The sequence below is a fragment of the Syngnathoides biaculeatus genome, chromosome 15 (genome assembly GCF_019802595.1).
Source record: "Syngnathoides biaculeatus isolate LvHL_M chromosome 15, ASM1980259v1, whole genome shotgun sequence".
NCBI classification, from domain to species: Eukaryota; Metazoa; Chordata; class Actinopteri; order Syngnathiformes; family Syngnathidae; genus Syngnathoides; species Syngnathoides biaculeatus.
This window is the reverse complement of record NC_084654.1, coordinates 10925631-10952444: the sequence shown is the minus strand read 5'-3', so window position 1 is coordinate 10952444 and position 26814 is coordinate 10925631. Positions and strand designations below refer to the sequence as shown.

At 41.3% G+C, this 26814-nt stretch overlaps 1 protein-coding gene across 6 annotated transcripts in view; it reads right to left on the bottom strand.

Annotated features, from left to right (window-relative positions):
* Positions 1-26814, bottom strand: part of tiam2a (TIAM Rac1 associated GEF 2a) — an 81731-nt gene that overhangs the window by 32301 nt on the left and 22616 nt on the right. For 2 of the 6 annotated variants that reach the window (XM_061842927.1, XM_061842923.1), the window contains exons 1-14: positions 22418-22611; positions 21017-22202; positions 18533-18977; positions 17718-17890; positions 15213-15437; positions 11847-12032; positions 11485-11622; positions 6966-7022; positions 3489-3665; positions 2981-3085; positions 2817-2895; positions 2650-2739; positions 1635-1832; positions 156-247 (exon numbers count right to left, since the gene is read on the bottom strand). In XM_061842927.1, coding sequence (XP_061698911.1) covers positions 156-247; positions 1635-1832; positions 2650-2739; positions 2817-2895; positions 2981-3085; positions 3489-3665; positions 6966-7022; positions 11485-11622; positions 11847-12032; positions 15213-15437; positions 17718-17890; positions 18533-18977; positions 21017-22202; positions 22418-22443 — 3177 coding nt within the window. In that variant the 5' untranslated portion in view covers positions 22444-22611. Of the gene's footprint in view, positions 1-155; positions 248-1634; positions 1833-2649; positions 2740-2816; positions 2896-2980; positions 3086-3488; positions 3666-6965; positions 7023-11484; positions 11623-11846; positions 12033-15212; positions 15438-17717; positions 17891-18532; positions 18978-21016; positions 22203-22417; positions 22612-23245; positions 23335-26814 lie in introns of those variants that run through there. The other 4 variants (XM_061842924.1, XM_061842925.1, XM_061842926.1 and 1 more) reach the window with 4 other exon arrangements.

The window sequence follows — 26814 nt, the reverse complement described above, 5'->3', positions numbered from 1 at the left end:
ATATGCGAAATTGGTGCCCGTCTGGTTTCAGACAGCCACATGGCCGCCATTGTGACAGCCCACGTGGACACGCACACGTTCTGGAATAAAAGACACACACTGTATGTGAAGTGGGTGTCTGCATGACAATGGAAACACCCTTTAGCTCCACCCACCTTGCTGATCTGAACAGGCCTGTATGCGCAGTGGGAGAGACTTTCCATCCTGGCACACATGGACTCACTACCCACCGCTGCAGTGCACAAGTCTGCAGAAAGAGAGAGAGAGAGAGAGAGAGAGAGAGAGAGAGAGAGAGAGAGAGAGAGAGTGGGTTAAGTTGTGTGCTTATAAAATTTGAGTTACCACTACAAAACACAAATAATCAGGTATGAAAGCCATGAAAGGCATCCAACAGGCACTGTGGAAGGTCTATAAATGACAATGGCATTCAGTCATTTCACCTAAAAAAAAAAAAAAAAAAAAAAAAAATCTAAATCCAATCATCTAATGTTTGTCATTGTGCCCCTGAGAAAAAAAACCCACACATTGGCAGTACTTTCTTGAAAGCCTTGGTAATGTAAATTTGGAGAGCCACGCAACAAGATATTTTTAAGTGCGTTCTGATATGGACTGCAGCTCATTAAATTCAAGGTTCTCATTCCAAACTGTGTAGCAGTTGGCACATGAAAGGACTTTATCCCTGATTGTAGACTGGGAGGTAAGCCAATCTGGCAGCAGGAAACAAAAGAAAACTTCTGGACCTCCTACAGAGCTAAACGTGTCCTTTCTGAACCAGCAATTGTAGTCAATCAAATTACAGACAGCCAAATAAGATATTCAGTCTGAATTCATCTTACACAATCAAGAGAGAAGACCATTTTCTCAAAGGAATTTATGTTTGACAACTACTAATTCCTCTCAGAGTTTACCTCCCTGCTGCCTGATCAGACAGCCTGGGATCATGCGCCCTCTAAAGACTGACAAGAAAACTGCAGGCTCTTTGATCACACCGTTTACTGTAATGAGGCTTTCAAGTCTTTAATCCCTTAGAGTTTAATTAAAGATACACCAAGGAAAGGCTATGCAAATGAATTACTACCATCACGATAACGTAAAATGTTCTGACTGTTTTGAGAAATAAAAACAATAAAAAAGGCATGACAATGCATACATGCTGAGGGAAAATGTGATCCGCACAGTGTGGTTGATTTAATTTTAATCATGTAGCTTATTAATGGGTCATTTTGTTTATTTTGTAAAGTACATTTTTTTCTTGGAATCAAAAATCACAGGTTCAGGTCTGCGCTTGAACATTATGCATAACCAATTCCAATTTCAGAAATAATTTTGTCACTAATTAATGGTGAATTAAATATAGCAGCCTTTCATAGAAAAAAACAAGACTGATCTGTCAACAAGACAAGGTGAGACAATTGGGAGAGGAAATGAGCGCATGTCCATATAAAATTCCCTCCAATATCAACCAATACTTGTGATGAGTACACGTTCCATTTTTAGTCAATACTAACAACTGTCAAACATACTTCTCCAGCTGCATGCCTTTTCAAGATGAGATCATATAATCACATTGATATCTGGATTTGATACTGTTGGGAGAATTTTCAAGTCATATGATTGCATCTGTACTTCAGTACCTGAGGAGGACTTTGCTTTGAGCTTGAATGCCAGAGGAGGAACTGGGTGGTCAGAGGCAGAATTTTGAGGCCGCGGTCCATCCCGCCTCAGGCACAGGTTGAGGGTTTGCTCAGCAAAAAGTGTCTGTATCAGGGTCAGATCCAGACCTGATACATAGCGGCCATTCAGCATCAGAACTTCATCACCTGGACGTAAACCTAGAACACAAACGGAACACAATGAAAGATAAGGACCAGAAGCATGTAACACATACACTACATTTCCAAAACTATTTCCTCACTTGCTTGGACTCAGATATGGATTTAAGTGACATTCCGTTACTAATCCAGAGGGTTTACGATGATATCACTCCACCCAGTGATGCAGATAGTTTCAACTCTTCTGGGAAGATTTTCCACAAGGTTCAGGAGTGTGTGCATGGGAATTAATCAAAATGTTTCCAAAAATGCATTTATGAGGTTACACACGAGGCTGCAAAAGAAGACCTGGCTCTCAGTCTCCCCTCTAATTCATCCAATTTTTTTCTATAGGGTTGATGACAGGATTGTGCAGGTGAATTCTAAATGCTTCATCACACAGAGAGATTGTGGACAAGCAGTTTGGGTATTACCTCTTCCAACATGTCTGTGCAGCAGTGCATAACGCAAGATTCAAAAGTGGATGAGAAAATTTGGCATGGATGAGCTTAGTTGGCCTGCACAGAGTCCTGCCCTCATCCCGATAGAACACCTTTGGGATGATTGAGTGGACAGTGATTCAGGCCTTCTTGTCCGACAGTGTGGGACCTCACAAATATGCTCCTGGAAGAATGTGTTGGACCTTGTTGAAAGCCTGAATAGTTGAAGCTGTTACAGCTGCAAAGGGTAGACCAACATCATTATAAACCACAGGAACTTAGAATGGGATATTACTTAAAATCATACATGATTCAAAGCAGGTGAGAATATTTTTGGCAATACAGTGTATGTTGTTGTTCATGGAGTTTTCTGGTCTTTCTGGTATTGCTGTTGGTACCTTCACTGAAGCCTTGTCCATTAGGGAGCACTTCACTGACAAAGATCCGACTGTTCTTCTGACTGTCAATATGTCCTGTTACTGCAAATCCTGGACAAGGGAAGAGAACCAGAATGATGGAACGAGAATGAAGCTGAAATGCAAAGTGCTTACAAGACTTGACTTACCAAAATCTCCACTGCCACTTATCCTGCTCATTTGCAGGGTAAACACATTAACTGGGACCACCTCCAATTGGCCATAAGCCTACAGGGAATTTCAATCAAATCAAAACACCTATGTTAAACAAGTGCAGAACGAAAATCTTTTTGTATCTGATTCATCTCCTCACCAATTCCCAGACAAGCTCGCCAGGCGCCACAGATCGAATTTCTGTGTCCTGGCCAGGCTTGATGCGCAGACGAAGCCGGTGCAGGTCTGGGTCCAGCTGTTTAGCCTGTTTACACAAGAGATTCTAATGCTCAGCAGCTTGTGTGCACATACTTATCAGACATATTTCATGCGGCAACCCTTGGTTTGACAGCTGCAGTACGGTAGAGGCGTGCATTATTCACACACTTTACACTCAGTGATGAGAGCTTTGTGGTAAACAAAATAGCATAACCCAAGTGATTACATACAGCCTATCCTTCACTCTTATGGAACCCTGCGACGTTGACATGGATGAATACAAGTTTTGCTTTTAGCCCACATGGGAGTGCAAAATGACAGCATATGGTCCGACAAAGACTGCTTTACCGTTAACATTTTAACATTAACAGACTAACATTCAGGACATTTGTGTGTGTGTGTGTGGGGGGGGGGGGGGGGGGGGGCCTCGATGTACACAAATGACTAACCTTGCAAGCCTCAAAGACGAGGTCAGCGGCTTTCTGGTCAGTTCTAATGTGAACCTGGGCTGTCAGGCCATCTGGCATATAGACACAGGTCAGCATGCTTGTGGTAGAACTGATGATATCCCGCACACCATCCTCAGAGGGCGACATGGAGTAGATACTGGTGAGCACATCCACCCTCTGTAGTATAACAGATGGGTGATAAATTAGGGTGGGATGTCACAAAAAAGGTTTAAATAGAAGTAAACAAGTGTGGGCGAAAGCAATAGGCTCCGAGTAACAGCACATAAATCAATTTTATTTGATTACTCGAAGTGGTTTGCTGTGGTTCAAGTATGTCATAATAATCCACTTTTAAGATTTTTATTTGGTGTTGTGAGTCAGTCCCTTAATGTGATATTCACAGCAATGATTGTGCAATCAAGGGGACAAACAGAAGGTTTAGGAATCAATCTGACAATTATTTGATTTCTAAAAATCAATATAAAAAGCCACTATTTAAAAAAAAAAAAATCACGTGAAATGAATGAGCAAGTGTATTAAAAGAGGAAAAAAAACATTTGATTTTTTTCTGGCAACATTATGAGTGAAGTTTGAGTTTCACAAGGGAGATTTTAGCTCTCATCTTGGAGCAGCTAGGAGGTTATGCTTCAGACATTGTGTCTCTGGAGGGAAACACGCCACTGTGGCGTTATGGGCCTGTGGGAGACATCAAATTATAGCTTGTGCCCACAATTGTTAAGGCGCTAGATATTGAGGAAACCATCACATCAAATGACCCAAACCTCATTGAATGAAGCAGTTTAGTGATTCAGCAAAAGATGACATGACTGTGGTTTAGACATGAGAGGAAAAAATGCATTAGGCACATGCCAAATACAGCAAGTTATTCTTAATGTACAGTAGTGTGTGACTGTGGGTGTCGAGGACTTTTGAATCTGATATGAGCTTTTTTGCGCTTTAAAAAGGTGCTTGCTCATCACTCTGAAAAACCTTCAGCGTGCTAGCTACAAGCCCAACACACATTATTAAGAGCTCTTGCCAAGATAAACACTGCAATGGACTTTATTTTCTATGTTCATGATTAGTCCTCAAAAATAAAAAGCCAGCAGTGTTTTTCCCTTACATGCAGGCATGGATGAACACAAGGTGCTGCTTCTTTATTTAACCATTTAGGGAAGTGAGGTCAATGCTTACTCACAGAGGATGAACTACAAAGCAACACTGCAATTGGTTACCTAACAACCCCGTTTGTGTCCAAGCGTTATGGCGTGACTGGAAAACTAAGATTTTCTTGCCTTCACTGACCTTAGCAGCAGCTGATTTAACACTGTACGCCCATTCATGGTCACAGAGGGTTAGAACAGGCGGGCGGTTGCCTGGTCAACCTTCCACCACCAAGAGCCAACAAGACTGTGGAGACGGCACATGCTTTGACATCAACAAGTGCCCTGTGTGGTTGGTGTGTGGGCACTATTCATGTTTGCATTCAGTGAGAAATACACTCAGAATGATATTTCAGTCCTTCCTTTCTAAAACGGAAACTACTCCCAAAGCAGTCGCCAGAGTTTCTTTAAATAAAAAAAAAAAAAAAAAAAAAGACATTTTGTGACTGTTGCATAAATACTACACCCTTTCTGCAAAACACACTCTTTCGGCTTCCCTTAGCAACCATGGAACACGTATACTTCAGGTTCAACTCAAATAGATTTGACTAGCCTTGAAGAAGAAGATGTTGGAGACAATTTCAGTCAATTTCATTCAATTACATCAATTAGAGGAGCATTACTTTTAGTTTCTTTAAAGCTCCACCCAAAGTCCTTTTCACTAGAGAAGACAGTGGAGAACGACTCATCAGTGGAAACTGAATGGAGATTTTAACCCAAGACTTAACATGTTAGCCTTTTAATGAATTGTGTTTTATCAACACCTCGTACTATATACACACACACACATAAAATGATAGCAACGTGTCAATATCAATAAGATCCTGGACAATGGAAGCAATGAGAATTATACACTAAAGACCAATATACTTGTCACTTGATTCAACTTATAGGATTACGTAATTTAAAAAAAGACGTTTTATACTGTCAAGCAATGAATAGGACTCTCGATATTTGGACAGGGGGGAAAATGTGTTAGCAAAATCAATAGATCTGTGCTATCCTCTAACCTCACTGTCTTTCCTTCTTTACTCCCACCGTGAAATCTTACTCCCCACATCAAAATAACCTGACTAAAGGAAAGATCAAAACACTACCTCGGAGAGGCTCCCACATTGGAAACAACATGAAGCATTTACCCAATGAAAGACCACATTGTTTTCCAAACCACTTCCACTCTAACCCTAAATATTTGATGGTGGGGCAGTTTTTGACACTTGTCATATTCTCCACAGATGATGAACCATTGCATCCTGTGGAACGTACAGACACTCATTCAGTCTAATAGTGAATATTGTGCTCATTTGTTACCACCAAATGACTAATTACCCAAAAAAGGCTTTGAGGACATTTTATCTGAAGCAAATGTGCTTACATTTTAGCAAATACGTAGCTGAACCATTAATTGACAACGCTGGAAAAGCACAAGTGAAATCAATCATTTTCAGAGTCCAGATGATTGGAATTCTGCAATCCACTAGTGACACAAAAGGAGTTTGCAATAAAACCTGATCATAAATCCCCATGACCGCATTATTTAAGGCTTACGTTATACAGTGTCGGTTACATCTTTACTGGAGATAACCAGAGAAGCACGGAGACAAGTCTTGTTTCAGGTTAGGAACATTGAATCCGAGCACTGACTCACAACCTTAATCTTGGCATGTAAGTATTCAATTGCCTGGGCGCAGAACCTGTAACGTCTGGCCACCCAGATGGCCAAAACTTACACTCTTCAAATCGGTTACATTTTTTTTAAATTTTCTGAGCCGCTTATCCTCACAAGGGTCATGGAAGTCCTGGAACCAATCCCAGTTATCTTCGTGCAGTAGGTGAGGTACACTCTGGTCGCCAGCCAATCGCGGGTCACATGACCATTCAAACACACATTCACACCTATGGGCAATTAAGAGTCTTCATTTAACCTACCATGCATGTTTGTGTGATGTGGAAAGAAACTGGGGTTCCCAGAAAAAAAAAAACACAGAGACAGGGAGAATATGCAAACTCCTCACAGGCTGGGACAGGATTTGAACCCCAGACCTCAGAAGTGTGAGGCAGACGCTCTGTAAATATGCTGTTTGTATATCTCAGACTGACATGAAAGTGGAGTCTGCTTTATTGTTGGGCAAGAAATTGACATAAAAGTCACCTTAAGTCAAAAAAACTAATAATACCAATGATCAAAGCCATGATTTTTACCACCACGACAACAATTTATCATGACATTTATCACAGGAGAACGCTTGTTTAAAATACTAAATCTAAAATCCAAAAAACTTACTGGACAAAATGAGGGAAGACAATGACTCACCTCAGTGTTCTTGGGAGGCGGAAAATGAGCTTGACCTCCTGCGTCGCTCTCAAAGACCTGAGATCAACGGACAGGCATTTAAGAGGGAGCCAGTGGGGAACCACTGACTCATGAGCGATTATGTGCCCACCTACTTGAGTAACAATATGCGACCTCAAAGGTGCTATTCAGTAAAGGTAACTATAGCCGTGCATGGTGGGCTCAGAGATTTTGAGGCTTTTGGAATGTGCTAAATAAAATACGGTAGGTATGAGCAAAAAGGTTGTAAGTTCACACTGTGGGATAAAGATTTTAGTCTAATAACAGACAAATAAAGTCTCCCTATTAAATGTCTGAAACAGCTGGATTCTTGTGCTGACTTGAAATAATTGTGTGAGCCTGAAACTCTAGGCCACTCAACCTTTGAAATATATGAACGAAATAAACAATAAACATGAAATTAATGCTCAAAACAATCATTAAATTAAAATATGAGCCTTCACTTGATGTGTGGTAACTGCTCACTACTAGCCTGTAGAGATTTATTTATGGATAAATTGTCAACATTTTAGAAGGGGTTTTTGTTTGTTTTTGTCTTGGAGGGGGTGGGGGCCAGTCGATCGGTCCGCTTCAGTACAAAATGGTGGTACCAGTCTGCAGCATGGCAGTTGGGGATCCCTGGTCTATATATAGTATTTGCTCATAGCCTTTTATAAAAAAAAAAAAAAAAAATTGTAATTAAAAAAAAAACTATGCAGCTGTATCAAATCTGATCAAGAGGATTGTTTTTTTTTTTTTTTTTTTTTTAAGAAAAGGGGACATTACACTTCCCTCAAAGGTAGCAATTATGTAATCATGACACTTGACTTCTCCAGCTTTGATGATGTTTGGTATTTGAAGTTATGGAACTAGGAGACCCTGTGAGGTTAAAATGACTTCAAATCGAGCAGATCTAAGTGTAGAATGTACCTAAAGTGTCAGAAATTTACTTCTATTGTGCATATCATTTCTGACAGTGTAGCTGCCTGCTGGTATGGCAGATGACAGTAAGCACCCCATCTGACCCCAGATGGTACTTCAGTAACTCTCATGTCCCTTACAGGACTATAAAGTGACTGTAAACAGCGTTGCTTTGCTGTAAATTAACTAGCGGTAATTTTAGAATGCATTACCAACTCTCCTACAAATCCTTAGATTGTTCTGGCCTACTTCCCACAGCCCAATGTGGGCCAGCTTCTTACTGTATACCTATAGCTCTGCTGAAGGGGATGATACTCGAACAAAAGGGGAGGAGAAGACCGGCAAGCATGACTCTGGGACAAGATTGTCGAACGCAGGGTTAAATGATCTTAAGTCAACATAAATGAGTCAGTGTGGACGCAGTGGTTGAAGGACTGCCAGCTACCCTTCTGTTTATCCCCTAAGGAAAAGAGGGTTGGATTAAGTTGTATAAGAAAGACTACTCAAGAGTAAAATTGTGGGGGGGTGGTAACAGCAGGAAAATGGATTAGACCTCAAGACAATTTGAAAGCCTGTGAATGTATAAATGCATCAAATTGATATGGACTTGTTTGGATGCTCAGAGAGCTGGGGTATGCAAATCTTTCAACAAATGTCATTGGGACGGGTGTCATCACAGGCAACTCTAGAGTTGGATTTCCCACAATCAGGGCAGATAATAAATGAAGAGTACTACTATAAAAAGTAGTAGATGTCCAGGAACCGACCCCAACCACTACCACCCCTCTCCCCTGCAAAACACACCCACACCCACAAACACACCATTTATTCTTCCCAATTAGCTTTCATGCTGAATTGACAATAGTGCTTAAAGTGGTTGTACCTGAGGGGAAAAATGGAGGGCCATCTAATAATTAGTATCCAAACAGTAAACTTCTGATTGTGTCTACTGGGCTGAGTGAAAACTGGGGAATGCCATCTCCAACATATGGCTATTCATAATTTATGTTTTTGCGGCAGCGCCAACTCTGCCTCATGCACAGCATAATGCCAACTGTGTCTTAAGAGTGACTTCCTCCAACTCCTAAAATTACAGAGCACACAAGTATACCTCATTACTGACTGACCAATTTGATTGACCCATAACTCAAGAAACTTTCTTTTTTCTTATACTTTAAGACTGATTTGCATGATGAAAGGACACATGCATGGGGTGGGGGATCTTCTCTCGTTGACCCCCGTGTTTGCAGTTCTGTGGGGGCGTGACCAGATGGGGCTCCTGAAAGGGCATTGGTGATAAGAGTTGCCCAGGTTCCGCAAGTGCTGTTGGGGCCCCTTCAGTCGCCCCTTAGGGATGTTTCTTCCTCATCTCTTTGGGTCCTGGTGCAGTCTCCTTGTCCTCTTCTAGTGGAGGGTGTTCCCTTGCGGGCTGTGGAGCGTTTATCCATGCCTGGCCAAGGGGTGGTGGTTTTTGGGGGCTAGTGTAGGTGGCTGGGGGGCATCTTACTCTCCTGGGGAGGGGAGGTGACATGTCCCGTCCCCTGGCTGCTCTTGGGTGGTCTCCTGGGCCCCAACTCTGCCTCTCAAATGATTGGGAGGGGGTTCTCATCCTCTACGGTCCAGACACAGCAATTACAGGACACTTGTGTCAGTCATGATGCGTGCGAAACATTGTCACTTCACTTGCATGTGTTCGCACGTTTTCACAGGGTCTGGGGCCACTCAGTCATTTCGACAAATAACTGAATGAATATGCAAATTGCTTGGGTATCGCCTCACTCAGACTATGTTCCTATAGACTTTGATAATTTACAGTTACTCCTACCACACTTCAGTTGTACAGCCGGGTTCATTACCCTTGTCCTGCATGCGTCCTCTCCTGTCCTTGTGTCTTATTTTGTCCTGTCCTTTCCTCAAAGGTGTATTACAACTGATTCATATCTAATGTCCTTTCTGTAGATATATAATACTTTAGTTTTTTTCATCTTGTTCACTTACTGCTTTGTCTTCTTTTCTCACTACCCTCTCGAAACTGTTCGACTGATCAACTCTTGATTCTCAATAAATACCCATTGTAATAAGAAAAAAAAACATAGCACTAAAACTGTGCTGGCAGTAAAAGGGCTACAGTTCCTCCTTTCCGCTTAACCCAACAGCCGGGGGAAAAAAAAAAAAAAAAAACTAAAAAAAAAAAAATGCTGATGATCTCAGGCCATAATGATTGTGGCACGGTGGCGCAGCTGGTAAAGTGTCAACCTCACAGTTCTGAGGACCCGGGTTCAATCCCAGCCCCGCCTTTGTGGAGTTTGTATGTTCTCCCTGTGCCTGCGTGGGTTGCCTCCGGGCACCCCGGTTTCCTCCCACATCCCAAAAACATGCAACATGGATTGGACACTCTAAATTGCCCCTAGGTATGATTGTGATGATTGTGTGTGTGGCTGTTCGTGTCAATGTGCCCTGCAATTGGCTGGCAACCAGTTCAGGGTGTACCCTGTCTCCTCCCCGTTGACGGTTGGAATAGGCTCCAGCACTCCCCGCGACCCTCGTGAGGATAAGAAACAAAGAAAATGGATCGATGGATAATCTGAAAATAACCAACTGTTTCCTGTGGTCTCTCTCAAAATGTGAATCTCTGTGCACGCACTGGGGATTCATATGTCAATAAATTCGTATTTGCAAACCTGGGAGGACTTTAACCTGTGCACCTGGATTATGATTGCTCCTATATTTGTTGATAGAACGCTAGCATGTGGACACAAGAAAGGAAATGGTGGGACATAAGCTTACAAACAATGATTTGATGTTTTTTATAAGGTGATGCATGCCTGTAAAAAAAAAAAAAAATTAAAAAGAGGCGAACACTGTATATGTCGGATCTTTTTATGTCCATGTTGTGCTAAAATTCTTATATAAAGTAGACAAAATTTTTATTCTGGTCCTTAGAGGAGATGATTTTGAAGTCATTTTAAAGGTAGAGTTGGTGCTGTCGGAGCGCCAACGCATAGCTTGAACAGAAGTGTCCATATATCTTGATTTAATTCTCGTGGGGTTTTTTTTTTTTTTCATCTGTTTCTCAAACCGAGCGAGTTCAGAACACTTTTTGAAGAATTTCAATTTAGGGTGTCCTGGCTACAATGAGTTTGACCACAGGTAGACAAGATTAACACTGCATTTTTAATCTATCTGCATTATATATTTCAGAAGATTTAGGGAACTTGATCATCTTTGAAACCCATCTTTTCAGGATAATGAATATTTTAACCCCTTTAGCACGTAAATTTTAGTTTTCACGCTGAAAACATCATAAATAACGAACACTCACTGCATCTTTGATCTTTTAACAGTTTGATGGCATTTTTAACTACATTTTGCAACATTTAAGGACTGAAACATTTACAGTCCAGTAAGTTTAAGAGATGGACTGTGTGCTGGATTTTTTTATTTAAATGTTCACGATTTTATCAAATGGATATCACTTCTTTAAGGTGCTAAGGCACATTATCATTGTGTCACATTAATATCTATAAATGTATTGACCTGATATCTTTGCAAAAACTACCAATATTGTGTTGAGCCATACCTGTGATGCAGAGACCCTTTTGCTCTTCTTTGTCAAGGTGTCAAGCCCTTTGAGGGAAGAGAAAATGCCTCGCTTGTGCTTTCGAAAGGTTCGTGACAATGAGCGTCTACGCAGTGTGGCCTCATCTCTGGAACAAATCTGAACAAAAGAACAACATGAGGACTATAATCAACCAACTCTAAAAATACTTTCGAATCACACCATCTAAAGATTTCAGGTTTCCATAAGAGTCCATTTGCAAGAGATTGATAAAATTTTAAAGGTTGCTGCTCAACATGTTAATTACAATCAAAGGAATGTTACAAGTATTTACACAGTTATTCATCATGGTCCCTCATGGCCCCTGTCCTTTGCTTTCTTACCAGTGCATGAAAAGATGAAACAGAGAAGATCCCAAGACGGCCAAGGGTAGTTTTGGTAGGGCGACTAGCGATTGCTAACAGACTCTTTGGGTTGGGGAGCTCACCCCCCTGAAGACTGGCCAGGTAACAGCGCATCCTAAAAAGATCCAAGTTGAACCTCTCCAGATTTTGCTCCCACTGCTGAATCTAAAGGGTGGGGTGGGGGGGTGGGGGGGGGGGGGAGAAGAAGAAACCTTAGTTTTGTGTTGAAACTTAGGCTCAGAGTCCAGTTGTTGTGTAGTGGCTAAGAATAGATAATATGGGGAGGTGAGGACAGAAGGGAAAAGTGGGAAGAGGGAAAAGAGGATGAGTAAGGGTCATAAAAGTGCTCCTATCAAGCTATGATTGCTTGCACATGTTGGTGGAAGCTAAGTGCATTCAATTGGAGGGTCAATATCTAGGAGATAAGTGTAGACATTTACAGCAAAAACCCTTTTTAATGCTAAGTCTTGAGGAATGGTGATGCTGCATACCAGCCGTTAACCCCCGCAATTTACAGTTGCCTCTACCATTTGTCTTTGCCCCGTATAAGAGCGGAGAAGTGCTAATTTTTTTGGACTTGAAACTCATTTTAATGAGAACAGTTTGACAAAACAACCCACTACAGAAACGGACTTTTAATAGGTCTTCCCTTCACTGTGACTTCATTTATAATAATGGACCCCTTGGCATTGTCCCAAAAGGGCGCATTTCACTCTCATAGCCGTCTTTATGATAGGGAAAGTAGCAGGTTGAGAAGCAAGTGTGCCTTTTACGAACCTCTGCAAAAATTAAGAAAGTTTATGTAAGGCTGAAAAAAATGACTAAGGTGACTGGGTAGCCAGCAGGCTAAGTAGCTGGTGGCTCGCTGGAAAGGCAGCAACCTGGTATGATCCGTGACAATTATAACCACAGACGAGCCCAAAAAAAGACCTGAGATTGTACTCGAGGCAAAAGTACGGCGCGGGATGATAGTTAAAATTAGCCATTTTGAACTATAGTTAAAAAAAAGGGAGGGGGGGATATGTACGGAGATGTGGCAGTTAAAACATACCAGTTAAAATGTGCCAGCATGTTTTCTTAATAGTTCAATAGATAGCTTTCAAATTAAAGATTTTTTTTGGTTGGACTACTACTTTACAATTGTACAAGATGGTATTCACTCATAATTTTCAATATGAATAGGATTTTAGGTTGCAAGTGCGACTATTAAAACACACAAACCTATTGGGATTGATGAATCAGTGTAAATGAGCAGCCCTTGCTACACAAGATCAACTGCACTTTAAAATCTGTCGCTGAAACAAACTTGTGCATAAGTAAAAATGAAACATAAGTTTAAAACAACACAAATGGACAAAAATAATGACAAGACGTGTCATGTAGTGTTGAAAGCTAGGGAATAAAGCCTGCCAATGCAGAATTCTTCAAACGCTCTTACTACAGTACTCAACACTAAAATATGCATAGAAGACAAACCAAGAAAAGAGGTTTGATACAGGGTGATAAGAAGAAGGAACGGTTAACTTCAAAAGCTGCCTGAGGGTTTCTATAGACAGTTGGAGTTCGACTGGTAGATCAAAGTTGTGCCCTGTTAGTTCTGGATAACTCCAATATAACATTCAATCTATCATTAGCCTGTGGGCACAGATATAAAGAGTAATATGCACCTCTGACCCTGTCATTGACTTCAAATCCCGTCTGTCTGATTCTACTCTTGAGATGGTACACAAACTAATGGCATAATCTTCCTTTTGGTGGTGGTGGTGGTCTGGTTGCAAGAATTGATCCAAATTACAACAGGCCATGTTCATAAATAAATGCACGGAAATGTTCTGACTGTGTAAGAAGAAGAAAAATTGAGCATCTCCACAAAATCACCATAGCATTTATGAAATGCGTAACACCCAATGTTCAACAAGTTAATGCATGGGACCTGCAATCTGTATCAACTGGGACCCTATTTCCCTATAAACAAGGCATTTGTTTGAAGTACCTCTGAGATTTAAAAAACACAAGAGAAAAGCCCTGAAACTTTCATACCTTTTTTAAATCTTCACATTTTCAAAAGTTGGCATCATCGACAAGCTTCCAAACACAGAAGCTGGCATCACATAAAATGTTTGTCCTTTTTATTAATTCTAAATTTAGAGAATGCCACACACAACATACATATACAAAAGTAATTTAATAGCTGAGAACCAACAAACACTGCATAAATAGGCATAATATACAATTGGAACAATATATAGCACCACAATCCAACATCAACTATTAAACCAGAAGCACTTGGAAAATATGTAATTCCGATTTTCACAAGGGTTTGAAAAAATGAGTTCTACTCACTTTTGAACGTTTTGTCGGTTGTTTGTAAACTTTCCATTTGAGGAAATGTTAAGATTTTCTTTTTTTTTTTTTTTTTAAAGAAAACTACTCAAATTAGCTTTAGAGTAAGTCTAACAGCAAAATGTGGACAACGTGAAGGGGTGTGAATACTTTCTGGTGGAAGTGACGATTTGCACAGTTTATACAGCACACAGAAACACTTTAATGGAAAAAGAGTAAAAGTGAGTGTGCTTTTAAGGTTACTCAGGACAATTTCCACGTTAAGGTTATTATTGTATTGTTAAATTTATGATTGATTTGTAAATTGCTGTAGTTTCAATACTGTGCATCTTGTGTAAAAGACGTGTGGTTGATGTTTTTTCAAAAGTTAATTTTTAATTGTGTGCACCCATGGTCTGAGGAGCTAAATTTGGTTGCAGAGTAGTACTGATGAATGAAAAGAATATAAGTGTTGTGTGTCACCAATCTGAAATCAACAAAAGGTAAGAATAAGCCAAGTTACAGACACTCATAGAACCAATATCAAGGTGTGGTAAAGTTATTTTAATCTTTTCCGTCCAGCACTTGTTTGTTTTGGCATTTATAATTTACACAGTAGAGGCTGCAACACATCCCTTGGTGCTTGGGATTCTCCCCCCAGGTACGAGGAATAGCCAGATAACAACAAATGTTGAGACCATTACGGGCAAAGATCTGGAAACCCAATCTGATGCTGGGAGAAAGATGTTCCCCTGGGCCCCTCGTGAAGCATTTGGGGATTGATGCATTTAGGTAATTTTCCCCACAAAAATAAAAGCACAAGATCATTACCACAGCAAAAACAATCAGTATAATAACAGTACACCACAGCATGTGGTTGGCAAAAAAGCCACGCAAACAGTCTAAAATTAATAAATGTTGGTCTCGAGGGAATATGTCCCAAGGGACAAGCTGTAAAATTAATTTGAGGCCTTCGTTTGTTGTTGTTGAGAAACAATTTCAAAACTTCACCTAACACCTTACCTGGTTTTCGATGGCCTTGCGATTTTTGGGGTCACTGACAACGGTAAGCTGCAGCTCAGCCATCTTCTTCATTTTCCCATCCATGTCAATCTTCTGCAACAGGCCACGGACCTGGCTCCGCAGCAGACGTACTGTATCCTCCTTTCCCTGGCGCTTGGCCAGCAACGAGGCGCTGGCTGAGTGGATGGCTGTCACCCAGTTTTCTAAGTCTGTCTGGTTGCCGGCCTGCAGTGTGCGGCAAGAATAAGATCAATTTGATGAATTAAAAAAGATCCCGATTGAACATGGGAATTCCCCTAATAAATCTGATGGGATTCTTCTATTATTCTGTCACAACAAGAACAAGTAAATAAATATTGAACATGTAACCAATTTTTCCTCATCAAATATTTCTAAAAGGTGCTACTGCACTGACTCACATGTGAAAAATGTACGGTGTGGTCAGTCATGCGCGCAGATATAAAGTTATGGGTGTGGTCCACCAGTCATGCCCACAGATATAGTTGCTGGCGTGTGATCTGTTTGTAATTATGAGTGTACCCCTTTAAAAATTTCCCCAGATCTTGCAAGGAGTACCTGATCCAAGCAAATTTATGGTGGTATGATTGGCTTTCCACTGACCTATTTTGCATATGAGATATGAACCTGTCACCAATGATGTTATGTTTTGTCACAATTAGTTTGCAATGTTCTTGAGGTATGCTTAAACAATTTCATTTCTGATCTTTGTTCTACTTTATTTGTACATGTGGAATTCTTTGGTTGTTCCAGACGTGGTAAAATTTTCAGTTCAATCGCAACTCCATCCATCTTCTATCACTTAACCGAGGTTGGGTCATAGCGACAGTAGCTATAGCAGAGACATCCAGACATCACTCACTCCAGCCACTTCATCCAGCTCTCCCGAGGCATTCCCAGGCCAGCCGAGAAAAACACTCTACAGCATATCCTGAATCCTCCCCCTGGGTCTCCTTCTGGTGAGATGTGCCTGGAAAATCTCACCAGGGAGGCGCCCAAGAGGCATCCGAATTATATACCCCAGCCACCTCATCTAGCTCCTCTTCGGCTCGACTGAGCTCCTCCCGGATGACCCAGCTTCTCACCCTATCTTTAAGGGAGAGCCTAGATACCCTGTGGACGTTTATATTCAGGATCTAGCCCTTTGGTCATGACTCACAGCTTGTGTGCATCACAGCAGATGCTGTACCGATCCACCTTTCGATTTCTAGTTCCAATCTTCCCTCACTTGTGAACGAAACACCAAGATAGTTGAACTCCTCTACTTAAGGCATGATCTAGTCCTCAACCTGGAGAGATCATACAACCACCCTTTCCGAATGAGGACCATGGTATCATATTTGGAGGTGCTGATTTTCCTCTCAGGCGCTTCTCAGTCTGCTGGGAACCGGTCCAGTGAGAGTTGGAGATCACAGCTGGGTCACCACACAGGTTCTGGGTCTTCTGAATTTCTGTTTGGTGCAAAAGCAATAACCACAGGCAGGACCCATCACCCACCTGAAGGCAGGGAGAGGCTACCCTCTCGTCTACCGGGGTGAACGCCAATGTACTGGCACCAAACAGAGGAGGCAATAAGTATACCCACGTCATCTCGGCACCACTCACCATGGCCAACTCCAAAGTGGAAGAGAGTCCAACCCTTCTCAAGAGGACTTTTACCAGAAACCAAGCGTTGTGTGGTGGAGGGTCCAACTACATCAATTTGAAACTTTGACCTCACACACCAGCTCATTCTCCTTCCCTGCAAGACAGATGACATTGCACATCCCAAGAGCCAGCTTCTGTAGCTGGGGATCGGATCACCAATGACCCTGCCTTCGGCCACCGACCAGCTTGCACTGCACCCCACCCCTATGGCCCCTCCCACAGGTGGTGAGATCATGAAAAGGGGGACCCACGTAACCCTTTGTTACCGGCTGGCCCCATGTGTGGAGGGTTTGTGACCAGGCGCGCCTTTTGAGAGCCACTTCTAGGCATGGCTCCAGAGGGAGGGCCTGGTGATGCGTGTCTGGTTAAGGGAAATCTCTCCTATATAAGTCTTATATTATAGGAAACTGACAGCTGTGCTTTGTCTGGTCTCTCAATCTCTCCTTTGGAAGTATGTTTAGTGAGAAAAAATGCAATTTATTAAATGTTTTTTTTCATATGCTGCATATTTAGAATAACCTATGTTTAACAGGTCATGTGAAGAATGATATAAAGCCATTGCTGTCTCCATGTTCAAGAGGTGATCTCTTTGCCTTTGGGGGCTCATTTTATTAAATGCACATATGGTCGGAACACCATAATGCAGTGTGGCAAGCTTTTAACGATAAGTGGTGGGGGCACCATGTGCCTGGGAATACTAACATCTAGGTCAGTAAGCACAACTGGCAAATGTACTCTTAGACCTCTTACCTGCCAAGTTTGGTCACATTTTATGCATACCTATCATCAGACTAGCACCTCTCATACATGCACAATAATACCACCCATCATGGACCTTACCTGAAACAGATAGATATCTCCGTATGAGTTGCTGAGGCAAAAGACATTCTCCTTTTTGGGGTGCTCTGGAACAGCCTGGACGATGCTGTCTTCAGCCAGGAGAGAGTACCGAGGAGAGAGCTCTTGCTCTGATGAGCCTTTATTGTAGGTCTCATAGAATAGCAAAGTACATCCTAAGAGAGGAGATGAAAGCCCAAAAATGTCAGAGGCTAATTGATGCAGGTTTGGTTTATTATTGCACACATCGAATTAACGAACAATGGAAAAACAGAAGTAAAAACGGGGAAATCACTATTCTGTGCTTACATTCAAATGGACTATAGTATTGCGACAGCTAGCCATTGCACAGCAATTGATAACAGACAGAATTTTGAAGTATGTTCAAGATTGGTGCGGTAAGAGGTCACAGGTGTTGGATGAGAGTGTTAGTCTGTTCCAAAGGTATCTGCTTGGGTTTCAGGTCAGAGCTCAAAGTTTACCCACAGCAAATTCATCTAACGATCTATCTATAGAACTAAATCTTCATCACGCTGGAACAGAAAAGGCCTTGTGCATTTAAAAAAAATAAAATAACATTCAGGGGGGGTTAGCTGATTGATAAGTAAGTAGGTACGTCCCATTTGTCCAAAAAGTATCCTTTACATTTACCAGCGATACCACTGGGTCATGAAACTAATGGGGCTAAAAGGCTATTATTTAGATTTTTATAACATTTAGCCGCTAAACACGATAAAAATCTCCATGTGGCTGAATTAAACAATGTTCACTGACATGAACTCTGAACTAGACAAATCAACCAAAATGTAAATGCACACCTTTTAAGGTAACCCAGTACTGTTTCCATTTGCGGCAGGTCACCAGCTCCAGCTTCCTGTCCTTCTGCAGTGTTACTAATGGTTTGAAAGAAAGCCAACCTGCCCGTCGGACCACCCCTTGCTCCTTTTCAAACAGCAGGTCCAGCTGCTCCAAAGAGCCATCAGCTGACTCACTACTGCTCTCCCCCTCATCTTCGCCCGTGGAAGGGTCTCTTCTCTCACGTCCTCCCTGGCCACTACTCGTCTCCAGCTCTCTCATAAAGTTCTTATAAATGTTCTGGCGAAGGGCATCATTTGTTGATTGGTGAATAGCCCCTGATGATTGGGTTCTTGGGGCTCCTGGGAGCCACAAGAGGCTTGATGCCTGAGACGGGGAGCTGGTATCAACGGTCAGACCATCAACTCCGCTGTCAAAGGTGTCACTCAGGTCTTTGTGCCTGGTCTCCTGATAAGACAAGTAGTGTAAAAGTGAGAGGCATGGACTAGATGTGCAATGGATATATGAGGCAGTGACCACTACCAATTGTGTCTTTAATGCAATATATGAGAATCAAGTTCACAGGTTCATTTTTCATGAACTACAATTTTACTAAAATGACACCTTGCTAGCCCCGAGCATTACACACCGCTGTATGTATGCCAAGCCTTGAGTCTAAAACATAACTGAAGCTGTGCACTTTTCATTAGCCAGGAGGCACTGCAAGGTTCAAGAGGAACCTTTGAAAACGGAGTCAAATCACTCAAAATTACTTCAAAGGTCTGCAATACAGTGGCTTGATCTTGCAGTAGGCTGGGAAAATGGGGCAAATTTCCTGTGCCAGCACCTGGGGAGGTTAGAACCCTGAGGCCTCAAACAATTTCACATCATTTACAGCCTGAAGTGGGTTCCCAATCCCACAAATAAGAACTTGATGGAATTGCACTCTCCAAATCAAATGAAAGTAACCTGTACTTGAATAGCTTGCTGCATCAATTGTAGCGCAGGCAACTGTTTGGAGGGAGGTGTGTGCCTTTCAACATGAAGGTACAGATGAGCCTCCATGCTTATTCTGCCTTTATAGTTCTCATCTATCACAGAGTTTAATAGAAAATAATGGTAATGTGATTGCTTTAAGTTCAACAGATTTCACTCTTTCCCAGCCTCACATTGGAAAGGTCAGAGAGCAGTTTGAGTAGCATATGTGCACAAAACATTTGTAAGGGAAGACAAGTACATTTCAGCTTCCAATCATCTGTGCTGCACACAAAGTCAAGAAACCATCTCACATCTGTTGCTCATTGATGCAGGTTCTTTGGTCACAACGTGACCTTTAATATTCACACCAGAATTGGAGTTGGATGATAAGCTGGAAGGAAACCAAATGCTCTGGAATTCATGAATATCTAAATCTGTTTTTTTTTTTTTTTCTCTGAGTATCTGGACTCAAAGCTAATTTAAAAACCAAATGAGATTTCTGAAGGAAAGATAGCAACTTCATAGAAAAAAAAATTGAGGCTGAAGTAAATCAAGTGTGTGATAGCTCTCATAAAGAGTTAAGTAAAACCACATGGCAATACATTAGAATGGTGCTGGCTAGAAAGGGATTTGGAAGGGAGTAAAATAGAGTAAAAGTTGCTTGTCACTACACAGGCAAGCAAAAATCCCATTACAAACTACCTGGGGGGATTATTTTGCATTTTACAACTCCATATTTTAGAAGCAAATGTCAATATAGAATCATAGGTAAATTTTTTGTTTACTCTCAGACCTAAATGGAGCATCAATAATTTTAGCACACACACTCTTTTTGGAACGAAAAACACGACCAAACAGTCTGGGTCAAATAACAAGCAGAACAACCCTAAGTCATTCATTAACATTAGAGGGATGGGGTTAAATATTGAGCTAGGATTAGGTTTTGCTCGAGTTGAGCCTCTAAAAGGCTTATATTATCTCAGTTTCCCCACAAGCATGTTACAGCCTTTACAAGGCAAGGCCAAACTATGTAAAAGGAAAAACAATTGAATGTTTTGTAAGAATTCAATTTGCTTTTTTTCGATTTACAGGAGTCAGACAGAAGAGTTGTACTTATTTCCAACATCTCCTCTGACATGAAAAAGTATGGAACAAGTTTCATTTTACATCACCCATGAATGACACGCTTGATGCTCTGTAAGCAACACATTTTATGTAATAATATTTTGGGTGAACCAATTCATAAATCCTCCCACTAAGCATCTGTCCATTTGATCAAAAAAATAATCTCTCCATCCTCACAATCAAAAATCAAACCGTGCCCGTTACAAAGTACATCTTGTGCCGAGTGATTACATCTGGTTTTGTGATCTGATACTCATGCCAAAGAGATATGCCAAACCTGCTACAGTCCCCAAAGACTGCATAGCTGTTATTGATGACCTCTGATAAGCAATAAACAATAAAGCTTGTTATGACACAAACCTAGTGAAATGCAGCACATAAGAAATAATTCAAGCCGCAATTACCTGGGTCTTTCTCTTCTTACGACTGAGGCTGCCCGTCCAGTCACTGAAACGTCGAATGTGTTTTTTTATGGACGCTTTCTTTTGGAAGCCAAACTCTGATGCAGCTCCCTCCCGATGCTGTTCATTGTTGGTGTACTGATGCAGACCCTCGCTCATGGTGTGAGCTTTGGGCCTTCGACAGGGAAGGGTGTATGATGAATATTGGTGGCCCTCAAGGCATTCCTCCTTCAAGGGAACATCTAAGACTGATGCAAGGGAGGCTGTATGTGGCTGTTGGCCATTTGGCGCTGCCTCTAAATGGGAGGACAAGTCTTTGGCTGTGGGGAAGGTAGCAGCCATTGTGGAGTTATTATAGAGGCTTACAATGGACATAGGGGTAGATTGTTCGATGAAAAGGTCATGCTGGTGGATAGGGGAGTGCACTTGTGTACTGTTAGAAGAGCAAGACTGATCCTGCTCACAAAGTTCTGTGCTGGCCCCCCAAGGAGAATCATACCAAGAACCATCTGAGCTCAGAGAGCTTCCTTTACTGGTTCTAGCAGTGGAGGACGTAGAGGCTGGCGGAGGACCACTGCGTAGGCCATCGGGCTCGCTGCTGCCAGAGCCTGGCAAACTAGGGGTTGAGGGGGACTCCAAGTTAGCAGAGAACTTGAGGAGTTGTACAGGACTTGAAACCTCATCCAGGAGGAAATCGCTACCTGAGGTATTTGTGAATTCCACTCTCAGACTGCCATCCTTCTTGATCACCACTCTTGGGCTACTTTGTTTTTCCAAAACCTGCTCTTTGTCTCTTTGACCATTCAAAGTACAGCCATTGAGCTCTGCACCGTACGGATTATCTTCATAGTCATCGGATACATGCCGCTTGCGTATACCACATCCAGTCGAACGACGCCAGCGGTGCTCATTCTGGCTGCCCCTCACTCCTCTGGAGACATAGTCATTGTGACGGCCAGAGTAAGGCTGGCGGCTCTTTGGAGGGGAAAGACAACCTCGGCTGACACATTTGGCCTTATACCCAGAGCTCACTGGTGCACTTTTCCACCACTCGTGAGGTGACAGAGGGTCATCTGTGGCTGGGCCAAGATTTAGTGAGCATGGCTTCTGTGTCCCAGAGAAGCCAAAGCTGGTGGCTTTGAGGCTCTGGATGCTGTACTGGCTCTCAGAATTTCCCATTGCTGCCTGCCTGGAAATAAATTACCATCAAATCACTGAGATTATGTAAATAAAAAGACAAAGAATGGTATTCACATTACACTTGTAAGACATAATGCAAGATCATTTCATCATTTATTAAAATACGAACATTTCCACAATCCTTGAAATGAAGTAAATCTAAATCTTTATCCAAAGCAAAATTGAAGCAGGTAAATGTTTTCCCACCAGTCTGGTTGAACTCACCCGCTTATTCTGTGGTTGTTCTTCATTTTATGACTTTACCCTTGAGAAAAGTGACATGAAAAGGCTTACGGCCATCATGGCTTTTATGTGTGACGGAATCCCAGACGAGGAGAAAGACAACTTCCAGGCTACTCCAGAAAACTATTCGTGACAGTGCACTGTGGCCGAACATCTTTTATTACTGGTCACACACAACATACTAGCATAAATAGTCATTCAAAGCCAGTGGTTTGCTTTATGACACAATAGTTTAAGCAAAGACTTTATCTATTTATTGGGTTTGTAAATCGAAGATCAAAGAGCTGCCTAACATTGAACACGTGGCCTTAAAAATACGCAAGACTTAAAGGCAGCATAACCATGTGATAAAGATTAAAAGGGATTATAATTATTATTAGCAACAACCCAGTTACACTTAATACTTTAGTAAAGAGGTGAACCACCTGTTTAAACAGAGCTACTAGGGCCACTAGATTGAGCCATGAAATTTGCTCAAATTACATAAATTATATTCACATTAATCTGAAGACACTCATCATAATCAGTGTTGAACATGTAACAATTTAATCCTACAAATTTTTAAAAGTGTTTACATTTTCAAATGTTTACCACAACAATCCGAGGAATTTGCCATGTCCAGTCATTGGTGAGCTGTTTTGGGAACAGATACACAGGCTACTCATGTGGTCTAAGGAGGGCTACCCGATGCCCATGGGCACTGTGTTGTGAACCTTGTATTAGATACTTTTCACTTTGTACCTTTAAGTGGTAGAAATGAAAAACATACCAAATGGTTAAACCCACCCAACATGATGCCCTCTGACTCACCTGTCTCAAAGTCTCAAAATGGGGCTCCTAAGTGCTGGATCTCGCCACCTCATGTCTCAAAGTAAACTATTTCCTTCGCAGCCTCTCATCTGAAAGAAACAGATTAATTTTAAATATCATTGATTGACTAATTTAATGAGTTATAAATTATACCTGCGCCAATTAAAGAGCTAACCCCTAATACAGTGAACAAAATAAGTTTTGAACACCCTGCTGTAGTGAAAGTTCTCCCACTTAGAAATTATGGAGGCTCTGAAATTTTCATCATAGGTGCATGTCCACGTATGATTTTTTAACGATTTATTTGTGTGATACAGCTGCAAATAAGTATTTGAACACCTGAGAAAACCAATGTTAACGTTTACACAGTATAGTAGCCTATGTTTGCAATTACAGAGGTCAAACGTTTCCTGTCGTTGTTCACCAGGTTTGCACAACACTGCAGGAGGGATTTTACCCCACTCCTCCACACAGACCTCCTCTAGATCAGACAGGTTTCTGGGCTGTCGCTGAGAAACATGGCGTTTCAGCTCTCTCCAAAGGTATTCTCTTGGGTTTAGGTCTGGAGACTGGCTAGGCCACGCCAGAACCTTGATATACTTCTTATGGAGCCACTCCTTGGTTTTCCTGGCTGTGTGCTTTGGGTCATTGTCATGTTGAAAGACCCAGCCACGACCCATCTTCAATGCTCTGACTGAGGGAAAGAGGTTGTTCCCCACAATCTCACAATACATGCCTGCGGTCATCCTCTCCTTAATACGGTGCAGTCGTCCTGTCCCATGTACAGAAAAACACCCCCAAAGCATGATGCTACCACCCACATGCTTCACAGTATGGCTGGTGTTCTTGGGATGGAACTCATCATTCGTCTTCCTCCAAACACTGTTAGTGGAATTATGACCAAAAAGTTCCATTTTGGTCGCATCTGACCACAACACTTTCTCCCATGACTCCTCTGTATCATCCAAATGGTCATTGGCAAACTTAAGACGGGCCTTGACATGTGCTGGTAAGCAGGGGAACCTTCCGTGCCATGCCTGATTTCAAACCATGATGTCTTAATGTATTACCAACAGTCACCTTTTAAACGGTGGTCCCAGCTCTTTTCAGGTCATTGACCAAGTCTTGTTGTGTAGTCCTGGTCTGATTCCTCACCTTTCTAAGGATCATTGAGACACCACGAGGTAATATCTTGCATGGGGCTCCATTCCGATTGAGATTGACCATCATGTTACAAGTTTGAGTCTTATTGATTGCATGGGGTGGACTTTGTCTTTATGCCGCTAACGACCTCACACAGGTGCATGGCATTCATGATAATATATGGAGTGGAGGTGGACTTTTAAAGGCAGATTAACAGGTCTCCAGGGTCAGAATTCTAGCTGATAGACAGGTGTTAAAATACGTATTTGCAGCTGTCCCACACAAATACATTGTTAGAGAGATAATCTAAAAAGAAAAATCCAGAAATTACAATGTATGAATCTAAAAAGATAAATCCAGAAATCACAAATGTATGATTTTTTTTTTCACAGCAGACATGCACCCATGATGAAAATTTCAGTCCCTCAATGATTTTTTTCTAAGTGGGAGAACTTGGAATATAGCAGGGTGTTGAAATACTTGTTTTCTTCACTGTAATTGGCAGAGTACATCAAATGTTTTTCTTTCAATGTTAAATGAAGTTCTTAGAATGCAAATAACACCACTCTGCAATTTATAAGAGTCTTACTTTTGGTGAAAGTTTTTCAGTCTGTAGAGGTTAAAGCTTGTTACTGGCAGGTTTGCAAAAAGTCCAGGCACCAAAGTTGTCGAGTTGAAAAAGTTTCATACAAATAAAAAAAAGTACCATTTATACAGGGTGAACGAGAACATGAAATACAAAGAGATTCTATTGAACCAAGCAGTTAAAGTGTCAGTAGTAACATAATGCCATCGTGTGTCTGCTGAAGCACAGCAAGTTGAATGTTCTCTCCACCCCAACGCTTCTGAATCAGCCAATCCAACTAAATACTGGAAACGTTTTCCCCTCCCCAATACAAAATGACGTCTTTGCACAGTGCTGGAAATGTTTTTGAATACTGGCTGCAGTTTACTCATCTGTTTATTTTCAAACCTTGGAATCCTGGCTCGTTCCTTTTTTTTTCCTGCCAATGCTAAGTTTGTTCAGAAGCAAGAACCAAAACCAGAAATGGCTGATGTGTGCTCTTTGAGGAGACTCAATGAGTCTTTGGTCAAGGATTGTCATTCTTGTATGGAAATACAACATATTCATGTGGATGGTTCATCCTTCTAAAAGTGTTTCAAGTAGTGTTAACTCTCTAACCCTTCACTACACCGCATCACATCTAAGGTTACCAAGCAAGCTCACCACTGTCAAAAGTCTTAACCTTTGGGATTAAGTGGTGTATAGTATTAAGAGTTTTATCTGCTCCTGCTAAAATACACCTTGCCACAAGGTCATGTTGAATAGTGTGGCTGAGTAATTTGAATTATTTCTATACAGTGATTACACAAATCTCCAGAAAAACTATCATGGCATTTAGCAATTTCAGCATCTTAAGCTCAAAGTGCTAATGATGTAAAAAAAAAAATAATAATAATAATAATATATATATATTTATTTATTTATTTTGCGGTTCTTGTTTAATTTTACAATGATCAAAGGAAACAAGCCCTGGGAAGTACTGGACTGTAGAATGTAACCCATTCAAAGAATGCCGGTTTGCAATAAACTTGGCCCATTATTCTAACCAGATGAAATGATTAGGGCAATGTGAGTTCATGTGAATTCTGTAAGGGGGGGGTTAGGATATGGATGAGCCCACAAGCCTTTCTAGACCATTTCTCGAGTTGCTGAAACACTGAAAATAAATTTCTGCCATTGAGAACAGAGTAAGTGAGAGGAGCAATGAGGAGTTCACAAAATTTTTATAAAAAGTTCCAATGTTGTGTTTTTCATGTTGGGTGTTGCATTTGAAACCCCCCCCCCCCCAAAAAAAAAAAAAAAAAAAAAAAAAACATCCTTGGTCCATCATTTATGGTTGTCATTACATGGGGGCTGGATTAATTTTCAAAGAATATATGCTATCAATGTGCATGTAGAGTTCAACATCTGTTCATATTCAGTCAAGTGCTTCAGAGAGACACTTCATAGTGCAGATGAACAATGACCCAAACATAGAATGTAAAAAGATTTTTTTTTTTTTTTTTTTTTGAGGCAAAGAAGCGGAATGTTATGGAATGGCTAAGTCTATCACTTGACCTGAATCTGACTGAGCATTAAATTTTACTTGAAGACAAATGTGTCCCAAGAATAAGCACGAATTCAGGACAGTTACAGTAGAGGTCTGGCAAAGTATCACCAAGGATAAAATCCTGCATCTGGTGACATCTATGGCTTCCAGTTGTATTACATGCAAAGAATTTTGCGACCAAATATTACAAATTGAAAGTTTTATTTATGATTGTTAATTTGTCCCATTAGTTTTAGTACCTTAAAACATGGAAGGCACATACACTGTTGTAATTCCTACACTGCTCACCTGATAAATTGATGTAAATACCCT